Raw genomic sequence first — 12914 nt, forward strand, 5'->3', positions numbered from 1 at the left:
ACTAATCAAGATGCAGTGCAATAGATAATAAATAAGTGTCTGTCTCAGTGCTGTGCTGACTTGAGTGCAGGGCTCCTTCTCCTTTAAGTAGACAGCTTCATCTTCAAAGCATGCCAGGTAAGGTAAGAGTGACAGAAATTTACTCCAGACAGCCGCCAATGGACAACAATGACAAAACTGGAGTGAAAAGTGATGAATGAAGCGGCGATTAAAAACGAAATGCATTTTCATAAAGTGACAGATCCCGCTACATCTCTTGTCATGTATGAAGTGAAAGGCAGTTCGGCTATGAAAACAGAATGTATACTGCAGAATACCAAAGAAGGAATGCTCGCTGTACAGTAATTGACTTTGAACATCAAAGGATATATCTTGTGTGATCTCCTCATATATGGTATTTTTTTGATTGTTTTCAGAACACTTAGAAATGATTATAGAAAAATGCTGGAAAACCTACAAAATAGGGCTTATTTATCTCTTTTAAATGGATGAATATGTTGTGTGTGTCTGTGTATCTCTCTCTCTCTCTCTCTCTCTCTCTCTCTCTCTCTCTCTCTCTCTCTCTCTCTCTCTCTCTCTCTCTCTCTCTCTATATATATATATATATATATATATATATATATATTACAGGGTTTTCATCTCTGTTTGTTAAGCAAAAAGGCAGTCAGCAAACGCAAAAGAAAATTTGTATTTTATTACTATTTAATGTTTAACCTACGAGAATGTTTATAAACACTCAAAAACTATGCAGATTTGAACTGTGCAAGGAGGATTTATTTTGCTACTGTAGATACCACATATGGCATTGATATTGTTGAAGACCAAATGTCATTTTGACACTTTTGTGATGAAAGACATTGTTGATTTGTACCATGTTAAGTTTCCTATCTACTGTATGCTATACTTTATAATGTACATAGTATATAGGGCAACTTCTCACAATCCATAAAGTTCACGTAAACAGTTTTATGTTAAAAACTTGAGACTGAAGGCATTAAGGATACGACTGCTAATGCCAAGATGGAATATATCTCGTTTTTTTGCAAAATATGTAAATGTTTATACGTTGTCTCAGGGGAAACTTCATTATCCGATTAACATCTAATTAACACTTAGCAAGGCTTTTCTTTTTATTTAAATTTGATGTTATTTAATTACATGATGAAAATATAAATCTTGTTAAAAAAAAAAAAAAAAAAAACATAACATTCGTCCACACTTTAATGACTCACAATTTCAGATGATGATACTTTTGATTTATCTGAGGCCATTAACCTGATTAACCTGTAACTCTCCAAAAGCATAAAAATGGTTATGGCTGGTTTCACAATCCCTGATTTATACTACTCTTGGAATACCCAGTGAAACCCTAGGTATGATAGTCCCAGATTAGGTTCTGTGAAGCCAGCCATTTAATATTGCAAAGTATAAAACAAACTACTTAATTTATTGCGACTGCTCGTATATGGAAATCAATGGTTTCCTACTCTAGTGTAACGGTTTGTGTTTGTTATAATAATTACAAACCTTGACCTAATGTGTTCCTTTCTTCACTAAACACAACCTTCAGCTGAGCTAGTTAATGACACTAGTTCTATTGAACTTCAATTCTCTTAATTTTAAAGTTTGTGTAATTGATTGTTTGAAATAACAACCTGGCTGAATTTTGTGTGTGTGTCTATATGTGGCTCAGATGAGCAACAGTGTACATGTACATGACCATCCAGGAGAATAAAATGCACCAGTCTAGTTTGCATATGCAAATCATAAGATCAATGCAATTTAAAAAGCCAGTAGTTATCTAGTAGAAAGAGTCTAAAGGAATTCATGCATTATTTTTATTTTCTTCTGGTGCATTCGGCAGGAAATTATGTTTTTTTGTAAGGATTCATTCTTAGAAGATTAGACTATAATCCCATGAAGAAAAGTAACAGCTGAATGGCATGAGGAAATTTAGTTCTATAGAAAGTGCAAATGTTGTTTCTTAATTAAAGATAAGAAGCTGTCCCAAACTTTTTTACTTTTTTTTATTGTAAGAACAGTGCAAAGTCATGTTTGCTTCCTGTTGTTAAATATGAATACTTAGACTAGTGATTTCAATCTATCATGTACTATGTAACCTGACCAACAACCCTCAAAATGCAGCAAAGACAACATACAATTAGCATCCATCATAAAAAATAAAAGTAGCTGCCAAATGTTGATTAGACCTTAGAAATTGCCAATGCATTAAATGCATCAGATCTAAGATGGCAGTTGGATTATAAAAAAGTAAATAGAATCTGAAACTTTGCTGAAAAGTATTGTTCTTTGATGATTTTAAATTCATTGATAACTTGAATGCATTTATAATTTACAGAACACACAAAAAACAAGCCAAGCCTTTAATTTACTTAAATACATTTACAAAGAGATGTTTTGATCAATAAAACATTATATACAATTAAAAAAGCATGTCAAATTGAATCAAAGACACTCCAGCCTAAATTGTATGCATGGGATTGATTGATGGATAAAGCCATGGGATGTCATCTACAAAATAGAATTGTAATGTCTAATGTCTGACTGTAAAGTAAGAGAACCTCCAACTCAGCTACCAACAACACAGCCTGTAACACCTACTATTCCTTACCCATCTGAGCACTGACAAGGCCCAGCTCAGCATGGTTATGGAGAGAGCTGACGAGAACTGCATCCAAATTGGTATGGCTACAGGTTGTTGTGCTAGGTTGGCCATTTCATGCTGTGCTTTTGCTATCATGGCATACATAGTGGGGCCACTTTATTCGAAACTGATAGTAAATAAAGTAGACATGTTATGAACTGTCACTGTGGTAGCTGACTTAACTGAGAAATATAAAGACAAGTCTGCCTTCACCCGCAAATGGAGCTTGGTTCTTTTAACACAGCAGACAGCATGTTGGTTTTGATCCTCATTGGAAACTTCAGTATTAACTTAAGGATGCTTTCTGTACCCTTCCAGCTTGTAGTATAAAAGGTTTGAGCAGAGTTAGATATCCATACAAAGGTAGAATAAAAAATTTATAATATTCTAAAAGTAGCACGACTAAGGTTCCAGACAGTTATTGCAACTGGGAAATAAAGACTTACTGTGTTGAGCACTATACATCGTTCTACTGTGCTAATTGCATGTTACATATACAAAAAATGCCATACTGTAGGTAAAATAGGTTTTAAATAAAAGGTATGTTACTTACATGTATATAGTCAAATACCATATGGAAATGCTTACGGATGGAGACCTTGATATGAAATGTTATGGTTATTTCTATGCGTGGTTCACTACATGGTGGCTTATGGTACAATGATCATTGTCTTTCAATATAAATGTGTTTAACATGTTTTGGCTGTGGTGTACAGTATATCAGCATTTGTAAGCATTATTAAATGGTCAGTATTTTTTAATTGGATACATTTTCCAAGTGATGGTTGCACCTTTTATTTTATTCTATTATACTAACAGCAATTCAACCTATGACGTTTTTTTTTTTTTTCTAAGTAGAGGTTTCTTTTTTTTATGTTGCAGCCACAGGAACAAATCTGCAGGTTGGCCCCCACCATCCGGGACCTGCAGCTCTTCACAGGGGCCACCCTATGGATGGGAGATGGCGACAAATAGAGAAGGCAGAGACTGCTACATCAAGTAAGTGGAAGAGAAGCAGCAGCTACACATGTTTAGAAGCTACTGCAGTATGTAATTATTCCTCACACGTCACTGCCTACCACTTGTGCTCCTGCTGTTGTGTATGTAGCATACTGATGTGTTGCATTGACTGGTGAGGAAAGCAAAGGGGAAAAAAGAAAAGGTGTTACATTTCATCAGCTTAAACACAGCTGTGTATTTCATAGAAAGCTGTGGAGGAAGATCCTGTATATCAGCTGTAACTGTTTTAAAATGAACACATGTGACTGGCTTGATATAAATGAAATCCAAACAAGATGTGAGGTGCTGTATTACTGTAGGAATGCCAACTGAGACTGTAGTGCACTGGATGTTTCACAGAGAGTGCCAGGTACAGTAGATACAATCCTGTTGATGCTGCATCATGTTGTAGTACTCTGTGTTGGTCCCTGTTGTTTTTTTGACTGATGTTCTTGTTGTTGTGCTGTTTTTTTTTTTTTTTTTGTGTAGTTTTTAAGTTCTGCAAAGTTTCTATTATTTCCAGTTCTAAAAATAATATTTAGCAGGAATGCAGGAGCTAAAACTACTACGAAAACCACATACAAAATAGCATAAACTGTATACTGCTATTTTAAAAATAGTTAAAGTAATATGTACCATGTAACTGTGTGTAAATATGCAGCATATATTTGATTTTGGTCAAAATGATTTGATATTTGATATTTTTGATTTTTTGTTGTTTTTTCTAAAGAATGACATTGCCTTGAAGGCTACATCTGTGATATAATCTCCAGATATGTGCACAATGTATCTTCATTAATACTGCAGAACTGTTTTTGGATCACTACTTGGCAGCCCAGCACCATGCCAAGATTGTATTTTTAAACAGGAATAGGCCCGACCAAAATGGTTGGACATCTTAGATTATCCCACAGCTTTTTAGGCCAACAAAACAGTTGAAAAACTGCCCATCCACTGTTAAATTTCAGACCAGAGCGGTGGAATAGAATAGATGCTTTACCTATTTTTGCTTTAATATCAAATATTATAAATGTCTGAAAGAAACACCTTGATTTTCTTAATAAAATGTCAGTGAAGCAATGGGCCTTATGCAATTAAAGCTTCTGGCACATTGGTGTGTCTTTGTTGGATGTTGCCTAAGATCTTGTGCATATATTGACATGTGCTGGTGCTTCAATAGTGGTCTGCAATTTTAAGTTAAGCAGTCTACCCTATACCAGTACTATACAAGCAAATTGCTGATGTTTCATGAGGGTCAGTCTCAAAAGCAGTGAATGCCTCTGTGGACTATTCTGGAGAATTGACCTCTGTTGCAGATTTCCAACCTCCCTTCCCAAAAGGAATTAGAGGGTGTATCACGTACACCTTGCAGACATGTCATGTTGAGTCAGTGCTGTCCTGGATTGCCATGGTGGCCCCCCATCCTATTGACTGTTTTATGGTAGTTTTTGTTTATTGATAGAAAGTTGTCATTCAAAGCTTTTATATACAAGTTACATAACAGTCCTGGTCAGTGGCCATTTCAACCTTCTGGTGGCCCAGGAACTTATTTGAAAAGATCTCAGCCCTGTTTGTTATAGGAAAGCATCTAGATCATAAAACTAAATCACCCCGTAGTTAGTACACATTGACAGATGGACACTCCTTTATGCTGTTGACAAAACTTTTACATTATGCACTAATGTAAAAGCATAACAGAGTGTAGACAGTAATTGGTAAAGCACAGGCAAGTGTGGCAGTTGATCACAGACAAGTATAATAAAGAAAAGAAAAAAAATATGGTAAATACATGACATACCCTTGCAACATTACCATGCAGGTGTAGCCATGTTAGATATAATATGTTCAACATGACCTTTTTATTTTTTAACAGTGTATTGCTTAACAAGCAGACATAACATGTAGGGGGCTCCCAAGTGATGCATCCGGTAAAGGCGCTCCGCGTGGAGTGCAGGATGCCCCCTATAGTCTGGACGTCGCTGGTTTGTGTCCAGGATATTCCATTGCCGACCTTGGACGGGAGTTGCCAAGGGGGGAGGGTTTAGGTTGGTCAATTCAATCCTCACCCCTCCTCGACTCAATCCTCACCCCACCTCGACTCAATCTTCACCCCTCCTTGACTCAATCCTCACTCCACCTCGACTCAATCCTCACCCTTCCTCAACTCAATCGTCAGACATCAGATCTCACCCAGCCTCGACTCATTCCTCACTCCTGCTCAAGTCAATCCTCACCCCTCCTTGACTCAATCATCAGACCGCTTCAAGCCATACTATCCTCTACCCTTTTTTACTTTATACTGGAATAGTTGGACAGAAATTTAATAGTAGTTTTACTTGCTAGAGATACCAGTGAGTACTACGATTTTAAAAAAATAAAAAATAAAATACACAAATTAAATAGGTCTATATTAATATATGTACACAAATTATGTTAATAGAACACCGTGAGTTAGTGCAGTTAAATGTGTCGCTCATCCGTCCAATTTTCTTGCTTATTCTAAGATGAGCAGATTTTGTTTGCAAAATAAATTAGCCAAGCACTTAGCTGCTCTTGGGTTTAATTTCACCATGACAACAGGTCTGGGGGAAAAAAACAAACAAACAAACAAAAAAAAAATCTCACCTTAATGTGACCTGCTAATGTTGCTGGATTGAAATTAAAGGCTTATGAAGAAGAAGAAGAAGAAGAAGAAGAAGAAGAAGAAGAAGAAGAAGAAGAAGAAGAAGAAGAAGAAGAAGAAGAAGAAGAAGTGTATACCTGAAGATGTTCTTGTGAGATTTATAACCAGGAGAGTGAAGTTTAAGTAGCAGTGCTGTCTAATCTACTGTGAACTGTTTAGTCAGGTTGTATGTCTCACAGTGCTGACCAACTTAATTTAGTAATCATTGAATTACATTGGTTGGGGCTTCGTATTTTTTTTGTTGGTATTTATTCATTCAAAGCTTTTTCCATCAATTTCTGGTTGTATTTTTGTCAGGGAGGGCAGTATAGTGATAGTTGTGAACTCTACAGAGAACATTAACAGGAAATGCAAGCTAATATTAGTGGTGTATTGCATGAGTAGGAAAACTTTATACTACCTCTGACCAGGTCAGCAATACAACTGTAAAATGACAACCATAATACATAAGACATACAGGAATATCAATGTTGGGGGTAATTAATCTAAATTGCAAAATGCTTTATACCAGATTGAAATACAAGTGTGGGTGGTCTCTTAAAATGTAACCAGTTTTCTAATTAAAATTTAAAACAGGGATGACGATGGTATACCAACTGTCCAGCTTAAATTGGTCCATTAATTTTTTAAGCATCTTACTAATTACTTTCTGCTCCAGTTTGGAATTGTAATTCAGAAATGTTTTTTTCTTTTTTTAGTGCTCACTGTTGACTTCAGTTGGCCTGACAAGTATTCTAAGACATACATTTCGGTGAGCAGGGCACTCTACAAGGCCTGTGTGCGTGGCCGTAGCTAGCTATGAGTTCACCAAGGTTGTGTCCTCGGTTGTTTTGTTGCATAATAAATGCTGATGTTCATGTAAAAATTCTGGTTAAGTACAAGAGACTCCTTAATTTTCCCTGTTGGTTTTCCATGTAACATAGATTTAGAGGTTGAATAGCAAATACCAAGCAGTCATATAAATACTGAGCTATAGCTTGAAACCAAAGTTTGACCTTGGTAGAATTTTAGCTCTGGTTATGGCCCTGCCTGTATAACCTATCCCACAAAACAGATTGTCTAAGTGATAATGTTTTATAACGTGCATTACTTATGAATCACCATAAATATTTTAGTAGTTTGCCGATATGGAGATCTTCCCTTTAATATATTTTCAGTAGGCAGATATTAATTAAAACAGAAATAAACCTGTCACAAATTGCAAAAGAGGAATGTCGTTTCCTTCAGTTGTAATATTTACGTTAGTGAATTCCAATCCAGGATATGAGCAGTTTCTACAGAAAATCACCCTAAAGCCTGTCCTAATATAATCATATAATAATTTTTACTGTGATTATAGGACATATTTACTGGTATCTGATTTGAATTCGCCTATGAGGTTTACACCACATATTCAATAACTGATGGGATCTATAGTATCTTTGCAGTGATTTGAATACTGGATCTGGAATTATTATTATCCTGAAGTCCAGGAACCTGCCTTATAGTATGATTTGTGCTATTTACAAAGCACACTAACCATTTTATTACACAAGCTCCTGCATAAGTTCCTGAGCAAATTAAAGCATGCCTTTTATAATACTAGTTTAGCTGTTACAATATTTTTTCTAGTTTTTTTTCTACTAAATAAGCACAAAAAGGTGGTTAAAACATGTGGTTGATAACAATAATAAATGGTAAATTACAAATAGTATACACAATAGATTTGACAATTCAGCAACTATGGTATGGACAATAAAATGTTATTCATCAATGCCTCCCATGTATTTTGCTAAAAATATATTTAATTTTCCTCTGTCCAACATTTGAAGACTTTCTAAATTTAACATAGATACTGTGGAACCCTTTCTACCCCCACCCCCCCATAAAAAGAAAAAAATCTATTTGCCTGTGTAGAATTTTAATACTATGCTTGCAGAGTATGGTAATATCTCACATTGCATGTCAAAACCATATATATTGATAAATGTGCTGTATTTACTGTAAATCCACCACGTTTACCTCAGGTTTGCACTAGTGCTGTGTAGAGTGTACCCATATATTGTAGATGATATGCATCTTATACTGCACTGCTAGTTTATTGTATTTCATTGTACTAAGTGACTGTCTAAAATACTGCATTTTATACAGTGCTTTTCAGAGTTGGCTGTCTCAATTATATGAAAGCTGGGGCTTTGCCACAGTAATTTGGGCATACAAAGAATGACAACTGTGGGAATAATTTAAGATAGCTTGTGATTTAGTTAAATGTCTATCAAATAAACAATTTATAAAGCTTAAAATGTAACAAGATGAAGTTAAACTGAGTTCAGCCACAATTTCATTGATGCTTTTAGAGCAATTGAGAGGGATTGGTTGCCATGTAGCAGGACCCAAAGGCAGGGGAACATTCCAATAAATGGCCTTTGTGCAGGTTTGCAATGTCATGTCTGAGGTGGTTGAATTGGGATTTTAAAAGAGGTGGAACGGTCATGACCTGTGTAAGGTGAATTAATTCGGTATGCATTCTCACTTGGTCTTCTTGTGTCCTGGGCTGGAGCAGCAGCGTGGAACAACAGAGGACATACGCACCTATAACCATCAAAATTATAACTAAATAAACTTTGCCACATCATTTTACTATATATTCTGCGTGTAGCATCAAACAGTTGCTGTAACTGTATAATAGTGGGTGCTCTGTGATTGGTAGTTTTTACTTTAAATTACAAGACCAGGAACAGAATCCTATTTTCCATCGGCAGACCAGGAACGGAATCCTGAAGAGGTAGGACCGTTTCAAAGGTCGTTACTTATAAAATGTTACAGCTAACTTGAAATCTGCAACGGTTTACGAATTAATTTAACAATTAAAAAAATATAATTAAGCAAATTATCATTTAAATTAAGGGTCTAGTTGAGTAATTGAGAGCTCAGTTGGAATGAAAACCAGCAGACAGTGGGTCAGTGTTGAAAACCATTGATTTAGAGAACACATCTCAAACTCCAGTCGAATACAGTGGACATTTTGAAAAGACCTTTGAAATAGACTTTAAAAGTTACTGTGTAAGTGTACAAATGTCAAGATGTTAACAATGAAAAGAAACATTACAGGTACGTTATTTAAACAGTTGTAGCAACACGTGGGGATGTAGAAAGCTATGTTTTTTTCAGAACCCTGCTACACTGTACGATAATACAGAAACATTCTAATTTTACTTACAGATGTAACTGGAGCGTTCTACTGGTCATCGCTGCTTATTTTTTATATCTCCAAGGATGGTTAAATGTAATTATTTGTTCACTGTTTCTATTACGATTCCCTCAATTAAAATTCCCACAAGTGTCTGGTAAAAGATATACAATACAATACTTAACTTCAAATCAATACATTTTTCAAAGAAAGGCTATAACTACTATATTTGTTATGTATATTTGCATTAAAATATTTTTCAATATCAACATTCGATGCTATGATCTTAGGAACAATAAGCTCAGAACGTTGCCACAATTTCAGTGATTTAATCAGCTATAGTATGGAAGTATATATAAATCTATAATGTGTATGTATAAAATGTACAGTATAAACAGAGTAACTTGTTTTGAGATTATTCAGAGAAATTCTAACAATGCATTTTTGATTTAAGGGAATTTGTCCTTAAATTGAACACAGTTTGACCTATGGAGCAATGTTAATCATACCAAATTAGTACTGGCCTAATGCACATTTCCAAAAATCTAGCAAAAAGTAATACGATGAAGGTATGATGACATCAGAAATCTAAAAAAAGAATGTTCCGTTCTGGGTGCCAAAAGTTGTTGTAAACCTAGCCTTTGTTAGTAGGTACTAAGAGATAGAGGTGACTACAAATACACTGAAAGAGTGCTAATATGGTATTACACTGATACACCTGCTAAACATTAAGTTATTGCTTGAATGATGCTATTATTCTGAGCCATTTAATAATTAGCATTGGGAGAGCGGCCATTGACAGCAGGTGGGTAGTGTACTGTGAATTAAACAGCACACGTCTGTCCTTATACCAAACGTATTGTTATTATCACAGAAAATCTGTTACACTGGAAATGCAATTTGTCCAAATTTAAACAAAACTGTGGCATGTGTTTATTTTGTGTCCAACCTATGTATATATGTACAGGAGACAGTGTGGTCCAGTGGTTGAAGTCCAGGGCTTGTAACCAGAAGGTCACCAGTTCAAATCCCACCCCTAACTGACTCACTGTGTGACCCTGAGCAAGTCACTTAACCTCCTTGTGCTCCACCCTGCAGATGAGATGTTAAATCAATGTCCTAGGTAGTTCACAGCCTACTTCTGTAAAGTGCTTTATGATGGTTGTCCACTATGAAAGGTGCTATACAAAGATATGTTGTTGTTGTTATTATTATGTATATATGCACTACATAAAAGAAACTGTGCTATACAGTAAATCTTATTTAATTTCTAAAAAAGCTTGTTTTGAAAAAGACAGGCAGTGCTTCAGTTTTGAAACAGAAAAAGGTTTCATATTGATTTGACATTTCTGTGCCCATTTAAATGAGAACATGGGAGATGAATCAGTAATTTCACTGGAGAGTTGTCTGCAATGATTTCAGCGTCTCTTTAGTTACTTTGAGGGCTTGATCAAACACATTGTGCTCTTCAGAACAGCCATGAAAGATTATTTGTTCCTTTTCACAAGCAGTCGGAACTTACATCAGGATTAAGATGACAAATTATAGACTGCATGTTCATGCTGCACATCTTTAATTAACCAGTGAAATGGAAAGCGCTTTGGATTTCTTTTAATGAAAGGTGCTATACAAAATAAATATACTGTGATTTGCAGAAGTATTCACCCCCTACCAATAATGTCACATTTTGTTGAATTACAAATAATGTGTGCACAGTTTTTCAAAGTAACTTCAAAGCTGTAGTGGTTAAACTGAACACTTATATGAGGAGGAGGTTAAATGTCAGAAAAACTTGCAAAGATAATGTACAAAATGAAATTTACTTTGCGTAGGGACTGGCTTATTGTTGATATGTGAACACTGATTCCCATCTCAGACAGAACTTTGCAGATCTCTTAAGTTCATTGTTGGCTTCAGAGTGACATCCTGAATCAGTTTTCTGCTTGCCCGGCTGCTCAGTTTGGGAGGGCAACCTGATCTGGGTAATGATGCATCTTCCACTTCTTAATGATGGACTTCACTGTGTTGAGAGGGATAATCAGCACCTTTGGGAAATTTTCTAGTACTCTTCTCCTGCTCTGTGCCTCTCTACCACTTTATCTCTGACTTGTTTCCAAAGCTCCTTGGTCTTCATGGTTGCTTTGTTGGATTACTATGTGAGTTGCAGCTTGAAAGTCTTTATATACCCGAGTGAAATTATCTACAAGTTAAACCACTTTCAGCACGCACAGGCTGAAACCATTTCACTAATGTTGTGACCTTTCAAATAAATAATTTGCACCTGAGCTAATTTAGGGATGCAGTAGCAATGGGGTTGAATACTTCTGCAACTGAAATTAATCAGTTTTTCTCTGTACATTTGACTTACTTATATTCTGTATGCTTTATCAATGTGGAGTAGTTTGTGTAGATTCTGCAGGTAAAGAATAATTTGAAAGCGTCGTGGAGTACGCTCAGGTGCCAACAAAATGTAAAAACTTTGCAGGGGGGTGAATACTTCTGCAAACCACTCTATTATTATTATTGTTATTATTATTATTAAATGTTGGCACCGCAGTCAGACACACAGGATACAAAATAAATAGAAATTAACAAGGAAATAATACTAAAGTTTCACTTATTATGACTTTCTGGAAAAAAATGTTATGACTTTTTGGACAGTCTTAATCAATTGCATCCTTCTGTCAATATCTGGATTCAAGGGAATACAAACTGCTTAGTTGTTATGAGATGCAGTTACACGCCAATATTCGGTAGAGCTGTAGGACCAGAATGATAAACAAGCAATTAGATTTTTAACCTCAAAGCACCCATTTACGTGCAGAAGCAGAAATAAATTAGGGCTGATATTTGCCAACTGAGGCTAATTTCTTAATAAAAAGTGAAAGTAAAAAAAAATTTAAAAAATAAATAATAATGCAGCACTTCGTACAGCCAAAAGATATGTATTTTACACTGTTTAGTGCAATGAACGTTTATCCATTAGCGTCAGGGTGATCAGATTATACATTTTAGTAGTAATATTAAAAAGTGTGCAACCTACAACAAATTATTTAAAAAAACACTAGAACAATATAAGAATGCCAATAAGACTTTACACAGGAAAATTATACAAATGATAAACCCTTTCATCTGTGCAGGCTTTCAAGACGGCATGCTTATTACATCCAAGCTTCTCTGGATTGAATCATCATTCCAAATGTTGATTAGAGCAAATGCTTCTTCATCACTACTGCAATCTGGCTCATGGTGTGTCTCAAATCAACAGAAATATGGCTAAACAGAATAAACAGAAATGTTCTTTGTGGAAGTGAAACCTTCACGCAGATGTGTCCATTATATGAGCGCCCATCCTTGAGGTGGGTTGTTGCTGACCCGGGTACGTGGTTTCCTACTGT

The 12914-nt window shown here is 35.6% G+C and overlaps 1 protein-coding gene across 5 annotated transcripts in view; it reads left to right on the forward strand.

Moving 5' to 3' along the window:
• Positions 1–12914, forward strand: part of LOC121328064 (FERM and PDZ domain-containing protein 4-like) — a 92189-nt gene that overhangs the window by 29030 nt on the left and 50245 nt on the right. For all 5 annotated transcript variants that reach the window (XM_041272541.1, XM_041272537.1, XM_041272538.1 and 2 more), the window contains exon 2: positions 3548–3664. In XM_041272541.1, coding sequence (XP_041128475.1) covers positions 3548–3664 — 117 coding nt within the window. The remainder of the gene's footprint in view (positions 1–3547; positions 3665–12914) is intronic.

Source organism: Polyodon spathula, chromosome 15, assembly GCF_017654505.1.
Source record: "Polyodon spathula isolate WHYD16114869_AA chromosome 15, ASM1765450v1, whole genome shotgun sequence".
Lineage (NCBI taxonomy): Eukaryota > Metazoa > Chordata > Actinopteri > Acipenseriformes > Polyodontidae > Polyodon > Polyodon spathula.